General features: G+C 53.1%; 1 protein-coding gene across 6 annotated transcripts in view; it reads right to left on the reverse strand.

Moving 5' to 3' along the window:
* Window positions 1–12,768, reverse strand: part of BCORL1 (BCL6 corepressor like 1) — a 61,403-nt gene that overhangs the window by 29,399 nt on the left and 19,236 nt on the right. For all 6 annotated transcript variants that reach the window (XM_078064974.1, XM_078064973.1, XM_078064975.1 and 3 more), the window contains 3 exons: window positions 12,191–12,322; window positions 7,485–7,575; window positions 3,973–7,248 (listed from right to left, as the gene is read on the reverse strand). In XM_078064974.1, the coding sequence (XP_077921100.1) occupies window positions 3,973–7,248; window positions 7,485–7,575; window positions 12,191–12,276 (3,453 nt within the window). In that variant the 5' untranslated portion in view covers window positions 12,277–12,322. The remainder of the gene's footprint in view (window positions 1–3,972; window positions 7,249–7,484; window positions 7,576–12,190; window positions 12,323–12,768) is intronic.

A 12,768-nucleotide genomic window follows, 5' to 3' on the forward strand; every position in this document is an offset into this window, starting at 1 on the left:
AACACACGGCCCCGGGCGTCTGCGTGCTGGGGGGCGCCTGACACTTCCCAGGCAAATCTGCAAATGAGCTCATTTGCGCCTGCGGTGACAAAGTGGCAGGGCTGGGACTGAGACCTAGGGCTCCTGGCTCCCCACCTGGGCCTCTCTCTGCAGCAGCTCTCACTCTTCTCCTTTCCCACTCAAGTCCTCCACTGTTTTTGCTCAGCCCCGCTCACTCGCTCACTCGGACAGGCACACCGGCCGTGCTTGCACAGCACAAGGACACTCCCAACCTCACAGCTGCATATGCTCACAAGCTCTGAGGTCTCTCCATGCCACCAAACAAGAAATAGGGCAAGGTAGGGATTTCTAGTATTCTAGCATCCAGGGAGTGCAGAATAAGCAAAACGTTTTAACAATGAAAGCAGGCCCTAGGAAGAAAGGAAGAGTTGTTTTCCCCCTAAGCAGACCCACATGCACCTCCTAGAAGGTTATCACTGTCTAGCTCCAGCTAAGGGGATAGCCGATATCTTATCAATAGAACATTTTCCGGGGTGTCGGGGGGGGGGAAGTGTCTCAATTCCCCAGGGATAGGGAGTGACCACTCCCCACCAAATTCCCAAGACTCCTACGAAACTGTGATTTCCTCCTGCTTCTTACTCAGCAGAGGACTGAGCTAAAAATTCAAGTTCAGTTGCCCCCTTTGCCTGTTGCTGGTTCCTACAAATCAAAGTGTTAGGAAAGAGAAAGAACTGGGGAGGAAAGAAAGATGGGGAACCGTCGCTTAAAATCTCACCTTCAGGAATGGCCAGAGAAAGACTACTTGAAGTCAGGGGGAATAAAGTTAAATGCACATAAATCTGAACATGTCCTATTTATTTCTGAATATCACTTTTAGCTGGCTCTTTCAAGTGCAGATCATTAACTTTTATTTCCTAAGATAGTCAAAAACAAGTAAAACAGAACATCTAGAAGGGATTTCTGTCCAAATGTTCTGCAAGGGCAGCACCGAGAGTAAAAATGTATTTGCATGCCCCAACTTAGGCAAAAAGTTGGGTGGATGGGGAGACCGTGTAAGATGAATGTTCTGGTTAACAGAGTTTTGAAAGGTTTTCCAAGGAATTTTCCAAAGGATGAGAAGACAGTAAAATATACCCAGCACCAGATGAAGCAGAACTCTTTCTTTGCTGATGATTCAGCCAGCCCTTCAGGATTCCATGAGGCCTTGGGGCAGGTGGTGTAGGGGACAGGAGACTATTCTGATTCTTGGCCATACCCTGAAAGGGGCTGTTTTGAATTAAGCCCTGATGTGACTTTGCTTATCAACAGTTTCTTTCTCCGGAAAAATAGAAGATAAGAAAAGAAAGATCTAAGTTATTTACTCTCCCCCAAAAATGGACATTTGCTAAATCACTACAGGAAGCTGCGAAGGGCTGCTGCAAGGCCCCCGATCTCGTAACTTTATTCTCTGCCCTCGGCATCTGTCAGTGGGCCCAGTGAACTGTTCATCTAATAGAGCAAAGGGCAGAGCCTGCCTGTCATCAGGTCGCCTGCAAGACATAAGCTCCATGAGAGCAGGGAGCATGTCTATTTTGTTAGTAATACTAACAATAACAACCAGCAGCCACGAACATTTACTGAGCACTTACTACCTGCCAGGCACTGTTCTAAGCATTCATATATATCACCTCATTTACTTTTTATTAAGAACAGCTTTATTGACATGTTATTTTTTGAGATATGCCATACAATTCATTTGATTAAGTTTATAATTCCATTGCTTTTAGTACAGTTGCAGAGTCATATAACCATCATGGAGTTCCAGAACTTTTTCACTGCCCCAAATGGAAACCCCATCCCCATTTCCCCACCTCCTCCAGCCTTAGTCAACCACAATTCTACTTTCTGTCTCTATCGATTTGCCTATTCTGGACACTTCATGACATCATCTCATTTAATCTTTGCACAGCCTTATGGAAGAGGTACTATTATAGTCTCATTGTACAGATGAGGAAACTGAGGGCCAGCGAGACTAAGTCACTTGACCGATAGCACACAGTTAGGAAAAAGCAGGACCAAGACTTCAACTCGGGTACTGTGCCTGGCTCTACAAAGCATCCTCCTCACCACAATGCTGTACCGCCCTCCTGAAGATGTAGCTCACGCCTGGGAGGGACTAGCATGTAGTAACTACTCAACAAACACTTGCCAAATGGCCAGTGAAACAGTTATACATAAGGAGAGTAGAAGACAGGGTGGCACAGCTGAAGATGGACGTGAACTTTGGAGCCAACGACCAGAGTCTGAGTTCTAGCTCTGCCATTTAGTAGCTGTGTAACTTTGGGTAACTTGCCCATTCAGTCTGTTTCCTTCATCTTCTTATCTGTAAATTGGGTACAGCATTCACCTCATAGGGTTCTTGTGAGGATGAACTTAGATGACGTCTGTAGAAAGCACTTGGCATATAGTATATAGGCTACGTGTGTGTGTGTGTGTGTGTCTGCGGGTGTATAGCATACAGTACATGTAACAACATGAATTATTCTTCTTATTACCACCAAGGACAAATCACAGTTACTTGAGCAAATGCTATATATATGCTCTACTATGTCATGACCTGTGTTCTTACTTGGCATGTCTCTGCCATACAGAGGTAGCTGTGAGATCATTGAGAAAACCCACCCAAACTCTATCCCCGGGGTTCTTCATTTGGAGCCCAAGGGCGGGCTTTGTGGAGGGGGTGGGCCCATGAACTCCTTGAAATTACTGGCAAAATTCTGAGCTCATGTTTCTGTGGACAGGGTCTTACAGTTTCCCAAAATGCTCTACGGTCCAAAAAAGACTAACAGCTTCCACCACAAACCCAAATTCATTGTACTCTGGCTAGAAATCTGTTCATTAGTGTATATCAACATTCAATTTGAAAATGAAAAATCTTTTTTTTTAAGATTTTATTTATTTTTTGACAGAGAGAGACAGCGAGAGAGGGAATACAAGCAGGGGAGTGGAAGAGGGAGAAGCAGGCTTCCTGTGGAGCAGGGAGCCCGAAGTGGGGCTCGATCCCAGGATCCTGGGATCATGACCTGAGCCAAAGGCAGCCGCTTAACTGACTGAGCCACCCAGGCGTCCCGCTCCCTATTTTTTAAAAGTTTTTTATTTACTTAAATAATCTCTACATCCAAAACAGGGCTCGAACTCATAACCCCGAGATCAAGAGTCACATGCTCTTCTGACTGAGCCCATCAGGTGCCCCTAAATTGCTCCACATTTTTGAGAAGACCTATCTTCAACTGCTTCAAGAATCTCCTTGGATCACCAGCGGCTTCTGGATCCCCTCTGGAACACCACTGGATTCAAGTCAAATCCTCTTGGCCCACCTTTTTGCCTAGATCGCGGCCACCGTTAAGAACCCAGACCCAGATGCCCACCTGCCTTGCACACCAAATTCCCAGTGGGCCTACACACAAAGCTGCCACCCCAAGCCCTTGGGCGGATAGGAAACTGGCGGATGAGCCCAGAAGCCAAATTGGCTTCGGCCCCACAAAACTCCAAGCATATCCTGAGCAGGCTCCCCCAGTGGTGCAGAGAACGACCCTGTTGAGAACCCCAAGTTCTCAAGGCCAGCAGTCATCTCAGAAAAGGAAAAGGAAGAATGGTTATGTGGGGAAGGGCCTGTTATTAATTGATTTCCCTCGTCAATCCCTTCTTCCGCTTTCCAACCTCATCTGGGACAATGGCTTCCCTGGCCTCAGGGACCAAATCATTTCCCACATCCTACAAAATACGAGCCGGCCCCTCCTCATGCTAAAACACCATATATGGACAATGGGACTTAGAAAGGGGACAGCAGGTCATTATTCACTTTACACAAGCCTTCCAAGGAGTTCAGTTCACAGAGCTACTCAAGAACACTGCCGCGGGAGGCTGACATCTGCAGGATAAAGCAGACCTCCGGTGTGCGGGCCCTGCCCTCGACCTCAGCCCCGCACTCACCTTGGGTCCGTGGGAACTCCGAGCTGTGACCTTGGCTTGTGGTTGCTGCTCCTCACCATCCTTCTCTTTGCCGTACTTCATCTTCTTGGGCGGCAGAGATTCGGTCACCCCATCGGTCACCACCGAGTCTGGCTGCCACTTGTTCTTGCAAGCAAAGACACCTACGCTTTCCTGTTTCACTCGGGCCTGCCCGGCCTTATTCCGAACTTCAGCTTGGCCCCTCTGGGGAGCTGCTGGGAGGCCATCGGCCCGAAAGCAGGTGGCTAAGTTGAAGACCACGTCACCATCCACCTTTTCCATTTTCACCCGCCCCAGGTCCACCTGGCTTCCAAGCTGTGAAAGCTCTGTGCTGGAGCCCCTCTTGCTGCTCGGGACCACATCCAAGATGAGTTCCTTGGGGCGGTTGTCATGAGGTAGCAAAGGCAGCTCGGGCATCTTGTGCAGGTTCTGGGGGGTGGCCAGGACCAGCTCATGGGACATGTAGGTGGCCAGCACTTGGTTTTTAGGCTTCGTGTCTCCTGCCAGCTTCAGGCCACAAGCCCCCTGGGGACCTTCTATCTTCGGAGTGCTGTCGGGGCAGAGGTGGCTCTCTGATTCCTCAGGTCCCTGATTCACTTTTATGTCCCCACTGCTAGGCTGGACAGACAGCGCCAAGGTCCCCGTCTGAGGGCTGAGAGTCAGGAGGACGGGGTTGACTTGTTCTTCGTAAGGCTTGGCAGCAATCCGGCAAGTTTTGTTCTTTGTGCCAGTGCCCTGCTCTGGAGCAAAGGGGCCCCCAGGCCGCGGCTGCCCCTCGGGAGGTCCGTGCACAGCTTCACTGGGGCCAAGAGACGGCACACCAGAAAACTCAGAAACAACGCTGGTGGGCCTGACGGGCACCCCCTGACTGGGGGTCAGCTGCCCGGCACTGGAAATGCCAATGGAAAGCAGAGACGCTTGGTGGTATGGTGACCAGCCAACAGGCAGGACCTGGGTGCTGGTGGGTTTCCCATTGACTGAACACCGTGGGTAAATATTTGCTGGCCCCGTGGGCTTCCAGAGAGAGAGCTCCTTGGTTTGGCACCCCGGCAGCCCAGGGGCGATGCGGGCTGGGGTGTAACGTTTGACTGTGCTTGGCTGTCCCTCAGTCCCAGCCTGGCTGCCCTTCTTGCCGCACGGGGCACTGGAGCTCTTAGGCTCTCCTTGGTCGATGATGGAGATGGGCTCCTGCTTGGGGAGATGGCGGGGGTCTCGGGTGATGCCCAGGTTAGGGTCTTTGTTCAGCAGCAGGGAGGCAGGCACCGGGTTGGCCACTCCCACGTAGGTGCCAGGAATGGTGCTGATCAGCGCAGTCGAGTTCTTCACCCAGGTGCTCGGGTCTCCATTCCTCACGATCTCGGGAAAGATGACGAAGGGCGAGGAAGTGGAGCCCAGGCATGAGGTGACATTGCTACCGGCAGCCTGGGTTGTGCGCTGAGACCTAGACAAGACCGTGGAGAGGAGGGCCTTGCTGCTGGTGTGCACGGGGGTCAACACGGGCATGGGGGGCGTCTTGCGTTGGTTCGGCAATGGAAGCTTCTGGCGGTTGGACTTGGAGGAGAGGTCGAGGGGCATCTCGCTGCACTCAGGTGGAGAGGCCATCTCTCGCTCCAGCTGTGGAGGTGACTTGAGGGGAGAGAAGGTGACGGAAGTCCCTTCTGCTTGCTGCTCGCCGCCACCTGGCACCTTGGCAGGGTGCGGGGGGGCCGAGCTCACGCTGGGGGCTGGCAGCAAAGGCTGTGGGGTTGGAAGCACCTTGGCAGAAGCAGTAGAGAGGGAAGTATCTGCCAAAGGCCCAGGGACCCCATCGGGCGCAGGCTGGGTGCTGGTGCTGCCGGATGGGGACGCACAGGGAAGCCTGTTCACCTCCAGAGAGACCAGCTTGGAATCTGAAGTCAGAGGCCGGGCCACAGAAAACGCGTATGGGTAAGACCGGAGCTCTGGGGAGGCCAGCACACCAGGGAGACACCTGTCCTGAAGGTAGGAAGGCAGGACAGGCAGTGTAAGAGTGGAGGAGACCCCCAAGGTGGTTGGCAGTGTGGCCACACTGAGCGGCTGCCCACAGCTCGGAGGCGGGATATATACCAGCGGCTGGCTTGGGGTCAGTACTGTCCCTGGCTGAAAGGACAGGGGGACTTTTTGCATAGCTGGTGCCTGAGCTGCAGGAAAACATACTCGACTCAGACTGAAGGAGGCTGGCATGGGCGCAGAGGTGGGAATGGCAGCTGGTGCGGCCGCCGGCATGGGCGTGGGGGCTGGAGTAAAGATCGGGGCTGGGGTGGGAGCGGGCACGGGCGTAGGAGCAAAGGCAGGGATGAGGGTGGGGGTGGAGGGCGGGCCGGAGGACGGAGTCGGGGTGGGCATCGGCACTGACGGAGGATTGGGAGCCGCTGGAGGCGTGGACGCCGGCATGGGAGCCAGAACTGGTGTGGGGACAGGCGCGAGGACCAGGGTTGGAGCTGAAGGGGGCACGGGAGCCTGGATCAGAGCCAAGGGAGGAGCTGATACTGGGACTGAGAGGGGGGGAGGGGCCGGAGCCGACAGGGGAACGGGCCCCGAGGGGGCAGCCGAAGCTGGCACGGGCACCAGGACTGAGGCCGAAACTGAAAGGGGGTTCGAATCAGAGATGAGCGTGGGCACAGATGGCGGTGCCGGGGCCAGAGCCGGGACCGGGGCTAAGGGAGGGGAAGGGGCCGGAACTGAAGTGGCAACCTGGACGGGAACTAGCCCAGAGTGGGGCACTGGGGTGGGGACGGAGAGGGGAACCTGGAACGGATCCGGAACAGACGGGGGGACGGCAGCCGAACTGGGAGCAGGGGGGCAGATGGGCGCTGGCAGCGGACTGAAGTTAGTGGTCACCAGAGGCAGGGTTCCCTCCACAGGGACTCCAGTTCCCAGAGTGGCCAGAATGAAAGTATTCTTCTCCCCCATGCCATGCCGAGAGTCCAGAGCCTTCACCCCCGCTGCTGAGCAGTCCACCTGCTTGCTCATTTGGGTGCTGAGGGGAGCCCAGGAGCAGTCGGCCGGGCTGTCGCCGGCCTCGGCGGCGCCGTCAGCCGCGGGAAGCGCAAGGCCGTCCCCGGCGCCGCTCAGCGGCACCAGCAGGCCCTCGGCCTCGGCCACATTCCCAGCATAGTCCATTTGTGGCTGGGGGTCGTCAGGCTTGTCTTCTGACTTGTGCCCAAGTTTTTCTGCTGTCCTGCCATCTGGGTCTGCCCCCCGGGCATTGCTGCCGCTTCCAACTGCCGTGAGCTCCACCTGCAACAACAGAGCAGCGTGCCCGTCTTAGCTAGCTCTCTGCAGCCGGGGCACGCATCCTGAGGCCCGGGGTGGGCGGCGGCGGGCCCGCTTTGCGACTCGCCCAATTTCTGTCTCACATACAGCAACTCCTGGGAAATACCCCGTTCCTTCCTGCCCCCCTTCTTGGGATGGCAGACGGGGCACATCAGCTCCGCCCTTTGCCGGGTGACATGTGGCGCCACATGGCCCCTTACCTTGGAAAAACTGCTGCTGACACAAAACTCCTGAGATCCAAAGCGCTGGCAGTCACCTGTCGTGGACTCCTCATCAGAAAGAGGTGCTCTTCTAGCATGGGAGACACAACCAGAGAAGGGCCATGAGGCCTGGTCTTTGGGCCACCACTACCTTCGGCAGAATGCCTCCTGCCTGCCCTGGTTCCCATAAAACCACTTCCCTTGGTGGCTTGGAGGAAATCACAAGGAATTGTGGGGGGACAGGTCACAGGCCGGAGCCTCCAAGCCCAGCTTTGCAAATTCCTGCAAAGGAGCCCAGTCTGACTAGACTCCCCTCCTTGGGCTGTGTATCCTATTCTCTGGGGCTCTCACCAGGAACGTGGAAGATGGCCCAGCACCTTTGCTTTGTCCCGAGCTTACCTGTCAAGGTGACCATCCAGGAGGTACTGGGCATTGCCAAAAGGCAGAAGATCTCAAAAGGCATGCAAACCAGGTTTTCTCTTAAGTGCAATCTTATTTTAAGTCTATAAGGGAAGCTGGCTGCAGGTATCATAAGGGTAATCCTTTTCTAAAACAAATAGCCACCTCCATTGTGTGTCATGTTCTAAATCTGAATCATCACCTGTTCACCTGATGGGGTTGCCTAGAGCGGATACACATTTATTAGCGCATATAATGATATTGATTCGAGGCCACCGGGTCACTGGGTGCTGAGGGGCATTTCAAGGGCACGACTTCTTTCCCTCCGGGGTACCTCTTCCCCTATTTTAAAGTACCACCGAGCTCCAGCCAGCACCTGCCCTCCTGCCTGCATCCCATGCCCCGCCAGCCCCCCACGCTCTCCTTGTTCTCCCAGCACCACCACGTTCACTCCCATCCCAAAGGGAGGCCTTCAAGGCCACGGACCCCAAATTCAAGTTGGTATATTGCAAAGGGAAGGGCTCAAGGCCAGAGAGCTGGGTCGCAAAGGAGGAAAACCTAACTGAACCCCAACCTACTCCAAAAGTCTACTCCAGGTTTTCAGGAAGAACCTTAGGGGGGAAAAAAGACTAGGAGGGTGAAGCTGAGGAGAGGACAAACACCCACTAGAAGTTCAGTTTTTTGGGTACAGCAAAAACCCACCACTGTCTGCCCAAGGGAGGATACCACTGGGGCAAGAGCCCAGGTAAGTGGCTGAGTGGAAGGTCTGGGTAGAAGAATAAAGCTCCAGCAGAAGCCCTGTGATGCAGCTCCGAGGGGGAGAAGCACAGGAATGCTCTGTGCACCTCTGGGGAAGTGGATCGCCTTGGAGTCTGCTCCTCTTCTTCGCCCTCAGCTCTACAGCAGCCCGGGAAGAAGCTAGCACCTGCCTCACCAGCCACCCTAGTCTAGGACAGTCTGGGAGCCTGCAGCCCACCCCCACAAAAATGGGGAGGGGTCCTGCGAACTCCCTCCCTCTCACTGGAACAGGGCACTACTGATGGGACTCCAAAATTGTACCTGGGCCAAGAGAAGCAAAAAAGACAAGGGAGATCACCGCAGGCCTCTCCCTCCCATTTCAGGGCTCCAGGAGGGACGAACTGGGGGAGGGGGGTGGAGATCTGTTCCCTTTAAAAGGCAGCTAGGCTGGCAGAAGTGGGAGGGTTCCACTGCTGGCAATGACTGCTGGTGACAAACAGAGATGACTGTAAGGACAGGCAAGGGCTGGAGAGGCAGTCAGGGGTCTCGAGGAAGGGGAGGAAGGGGGGCCCTGAGGGAAAGGGAAAACATACTTGGACATCGGCTCCTGGGAGACCAGAAAAGCCAGCCCTACACCCAGCCTTGGGCCGGGGAGAAGCATGTTCCAATGAGACCCGCCAGCGAGGGCTTTGGGAGGAGGGCAGTGGCAAGGGGAACGAGGGGCACTGCCCCCCCCCTTCGCCAACCCCACCTGAGGGGCTGCAGGGGAAAGATGTTAGCTATTTCCGTTCTTTCCTCTCCTGACCACATGGAGGGGAGCTAGCTGCCCTGGCTGGGGTCCCACCCCACATAAAATCACCTTGAACTGAACGCAGAAAGCCTGCCACCTGCCTCCAAGGCAGACCCACAGAGCCTGCGGCCCAGGGACTCTGGGGGTGGCAGCGGCAGTGGAAGCAACGGTTCCGGCTACCCCAGCCATGCCCGGGCCCGAGTGCCAGCCCCCGAGGCTCTGGGAAAACGTCGTGTGGCCACGTTTCAAATTCTCTGAGGAGAGGGGTGTGCAAAGCTAAGCAAACATTAAATCGCTCCATGGAGAGAGGAGCCTGGGACAGGAATAGCTTGCAGGGGAGGGGTGCACAAAGAGAAGTGGGTCAACCAGGCAAGGTTAGGAGGGTGCAGGCGGCAGGGAGGAGGGAGCAGGGGTCAAAGCAGGCTTCAATCAGGACTGAAAATCAATCCCACCACTTCTTCCCAGCAGAGATGACCCTGGGCTGTTGCGCTTCAGGCTTTGTTGAACTTAAACCAGAAATGGCGATAACCTTTCAGGGCTGTTTTCCTAATTATGAAGGGCTAGCACCACTGTCAAACCAGAGCTTTTTTAGTGCCCACTGGGCCCTGACCACACCACACACATCAGGCTCCTTAAAGTCCAGCCCCTGCAGACTTCCCTGCCTGAGTCCTACCGCACCCCAAGACCACCTTCATTCCAGCCAGGGTCTTCCCCAAACATACCGTGTGGGACATACCAACCCTCACCTCAAACTCCTACTCATCCCTCAAGCCACCAGGTCAGGTATCACTGCCTCTGGAAAGCCTTCCCTTATTCCCCCAGGAAGTCTACCGTTCTTGCACCTAGACTCCCACAGGGCCTGTGCGTGCCACTCTATAGCACTCACCATCAGCATCCCGTGACTGTTGGTTTGCTCCTGCTGGATTTAGTAAATGTTGGTTGAATGAAGGAATGAATGGATACAAGAAAGGAAGCAAGCAAGCGAGAAAACAGAGAAAGTTAACCAGAGGTGTGACTACAGTCAGCCACCTGGGGCCCGCAGAAAGCCCGTCCCTGTCCCTGCAACTGCATCGGTCCTCAACTGCATCTAATGACGCTGGGCAGGTTTCTCAAACAGTTTTAAGAGTTAACCCCCATGTGCAGCTTTACACCCGAAATGTCTAAGTTCTACATGTTGTAAAGGGCTGAGGAAGATGGGTTTTTAAATAAGGTGAGATCACATTTCAGAAAGCAGCTCTAGCATGGCCTAGACTGTAGAGGAAGGCAACAATAAAGGGTAGATGAGATCAGAAGTGACAATGCTTAAAAGGTCATCTTAACCACTAGGCATATTTGGTAATTTAACATCCCAAGAAAGGTCCATAAAGAGGGAAAGGCGGGTTTGGGGCTCCCTTCCTGTTTCTTTCTCAGCAGGGATTTAGAATAGACAATGAACCAAGGCAGCTTGTACACCGATTTGTTAGAGGCTCTAGTCCAGATCTCTGCACCCAAGGCTCAACTGCCTATAACGAGTTGCCAAGTTGCGAGTGAATGCTTACGCAAATCAATACTACTACCCTGCCTTTCCCCAGTCCCCCTCTTGGTCATTACCTAAGGCCATACCTCACATGCAAAGGAAAATATCTTTCTTATGCAAATCTGAGAGGAATTCTGTCTTATTTTCCTTAGTCCTGACTTTTATATTCTAAAATCAAATTCCTTTTAAGTCCTTCTCTAACTTGTTCCTCAGTATAGAGAACATTAAACTATTAGGCACTAATGGCTTTAAAAAAAAAAGGTCTCTTCTCCTAACCTGAACCTCAGACAAGTACACACTTCTCCTGTTAAGAACAGAAGAAAAAAGAAGATACCCACGAAGACACACATTCTCCCACATGCACACACAGCTACGCACACACTTCCAAGATTCACCCAAGGAAAACACCGGATTTGAATCCCGGGAAAAGCCGTAATGGTCCATGTTCTAGGGGACTGATCTGATGCATTGGAGTTTAAACAGTCGATGGACTGAAACAACAGCTGAACACCAGCAAGCATGCTTTTTCTAAAAACGAGAGAGGCACTGCAACCATCACACATAGCTCTCTCTTTGGCCAAAGGTCATGAGAGTCAAAAATATAAAATCTGAAGGCCATTTTGGATGTCCTTCCTACGGGGCATGATCAGTAAATGGCAGAGCTTGGTCAACCAAATATTTTGGTGAACAGAACATTTAAAACACACACGGATTAGGCAGGCATCACCAACTCTCAGTTCCGTAGGACAACTACATTAAGCAGTTGGCTCTTCCTGAGATACTTCATAAGGATCGCACTGCGAATCGTCATTAGCCTCGTGAGGCAGGAAAGCGCTGATCACCAGAATACCCACTAACAGTTCCCAGTATACAGCTGAATAATAAAACTGCCTTTCTTCCAGGCTTAGATCAAGGACCAAAAATATCTTGTGCGTATCCTTGAGCACCGAACATGGATGCAGCAAATAAAAATTGCAGTCGCCTGAGCTTCCCCTTACTCCACAGTCTGACAGTTCTTAATGAGCAGACAAATGTTAGTTGGCAAAAGGTCATCTGCTGGCCTCCTCACCTTCATCTGAACGGGGACAGCATGGCAGGGCAGGCCACTCATACGGCCCCAGCTCCATCCCATCCCAGGAAAATTAGAAATAACCGAAGCCTCTTCCCCTGGGGTCCCTCCCAGGGCCCTGCCGCAGCTGCCCCTCTGGTGAGTACGGACCGCTCACTGGGAGCCAGCAATGGCCACGTTCCCAGGCTCCTCACCTCTCCTCGTTGATGCCACACATGCGAATCCGGTCAGAACTGGTCCAGTTGTGCACGCCGCTGTAGAGCGGGGCTGTCGAGATCATGACAGCCGCTCACCACCAGATAGGACCTGCTGTGGCCGCGCTCCCCCTGAGGAAAAAGAAGGCCAAAAAATCAAAACTCCTAACAGGGACAGCTGCTTGAGCCACCTTTAACAGGGAAACATTTAAATAAAGGCGATTACAGTACCAAAATGGCAAAGCGGTCTCTCCCACAAGCCAGCCTGCTATGGAAAATTAAGGCCCAAACGGGGATGAGGGCACCAGCTTTCCAGGAATCCATAGGTTTCAGGATGGAGACGAGGATGCTGTTAATCACCTAGAGTGATTTTTAAATCATCTTAAAGACAGATATGCTTGAGTGTTCGAGGAAATTCAATCTATTCCAGACAAACGAGATGACAGTATATTTTTCCACACACATTTAGCCTAACCAACTACAATTAGAGGGTTGTTCCCATATATGAACAATGCGTTGAAAGACTACTGGGGATCTTTTTCTCGTCAACTCTCTAATCCATGGGTACTGAAGTATTT

The sequence above is a fragment of the Halichoerus grypus genome, chromosome X (assembly GCF_964656455.1).
Source record: "Halichoerus grypus chromosome X, mHalGry1.hap1.1, whole genome shotgun sequence".
In the NCBI taxonomy this organism is placed as follows: Eukaryota; Metazoa; Chordata; class Mammalia; order Carnivora; family Phocidae; genus Halichoerus; species Halichoerus grypus.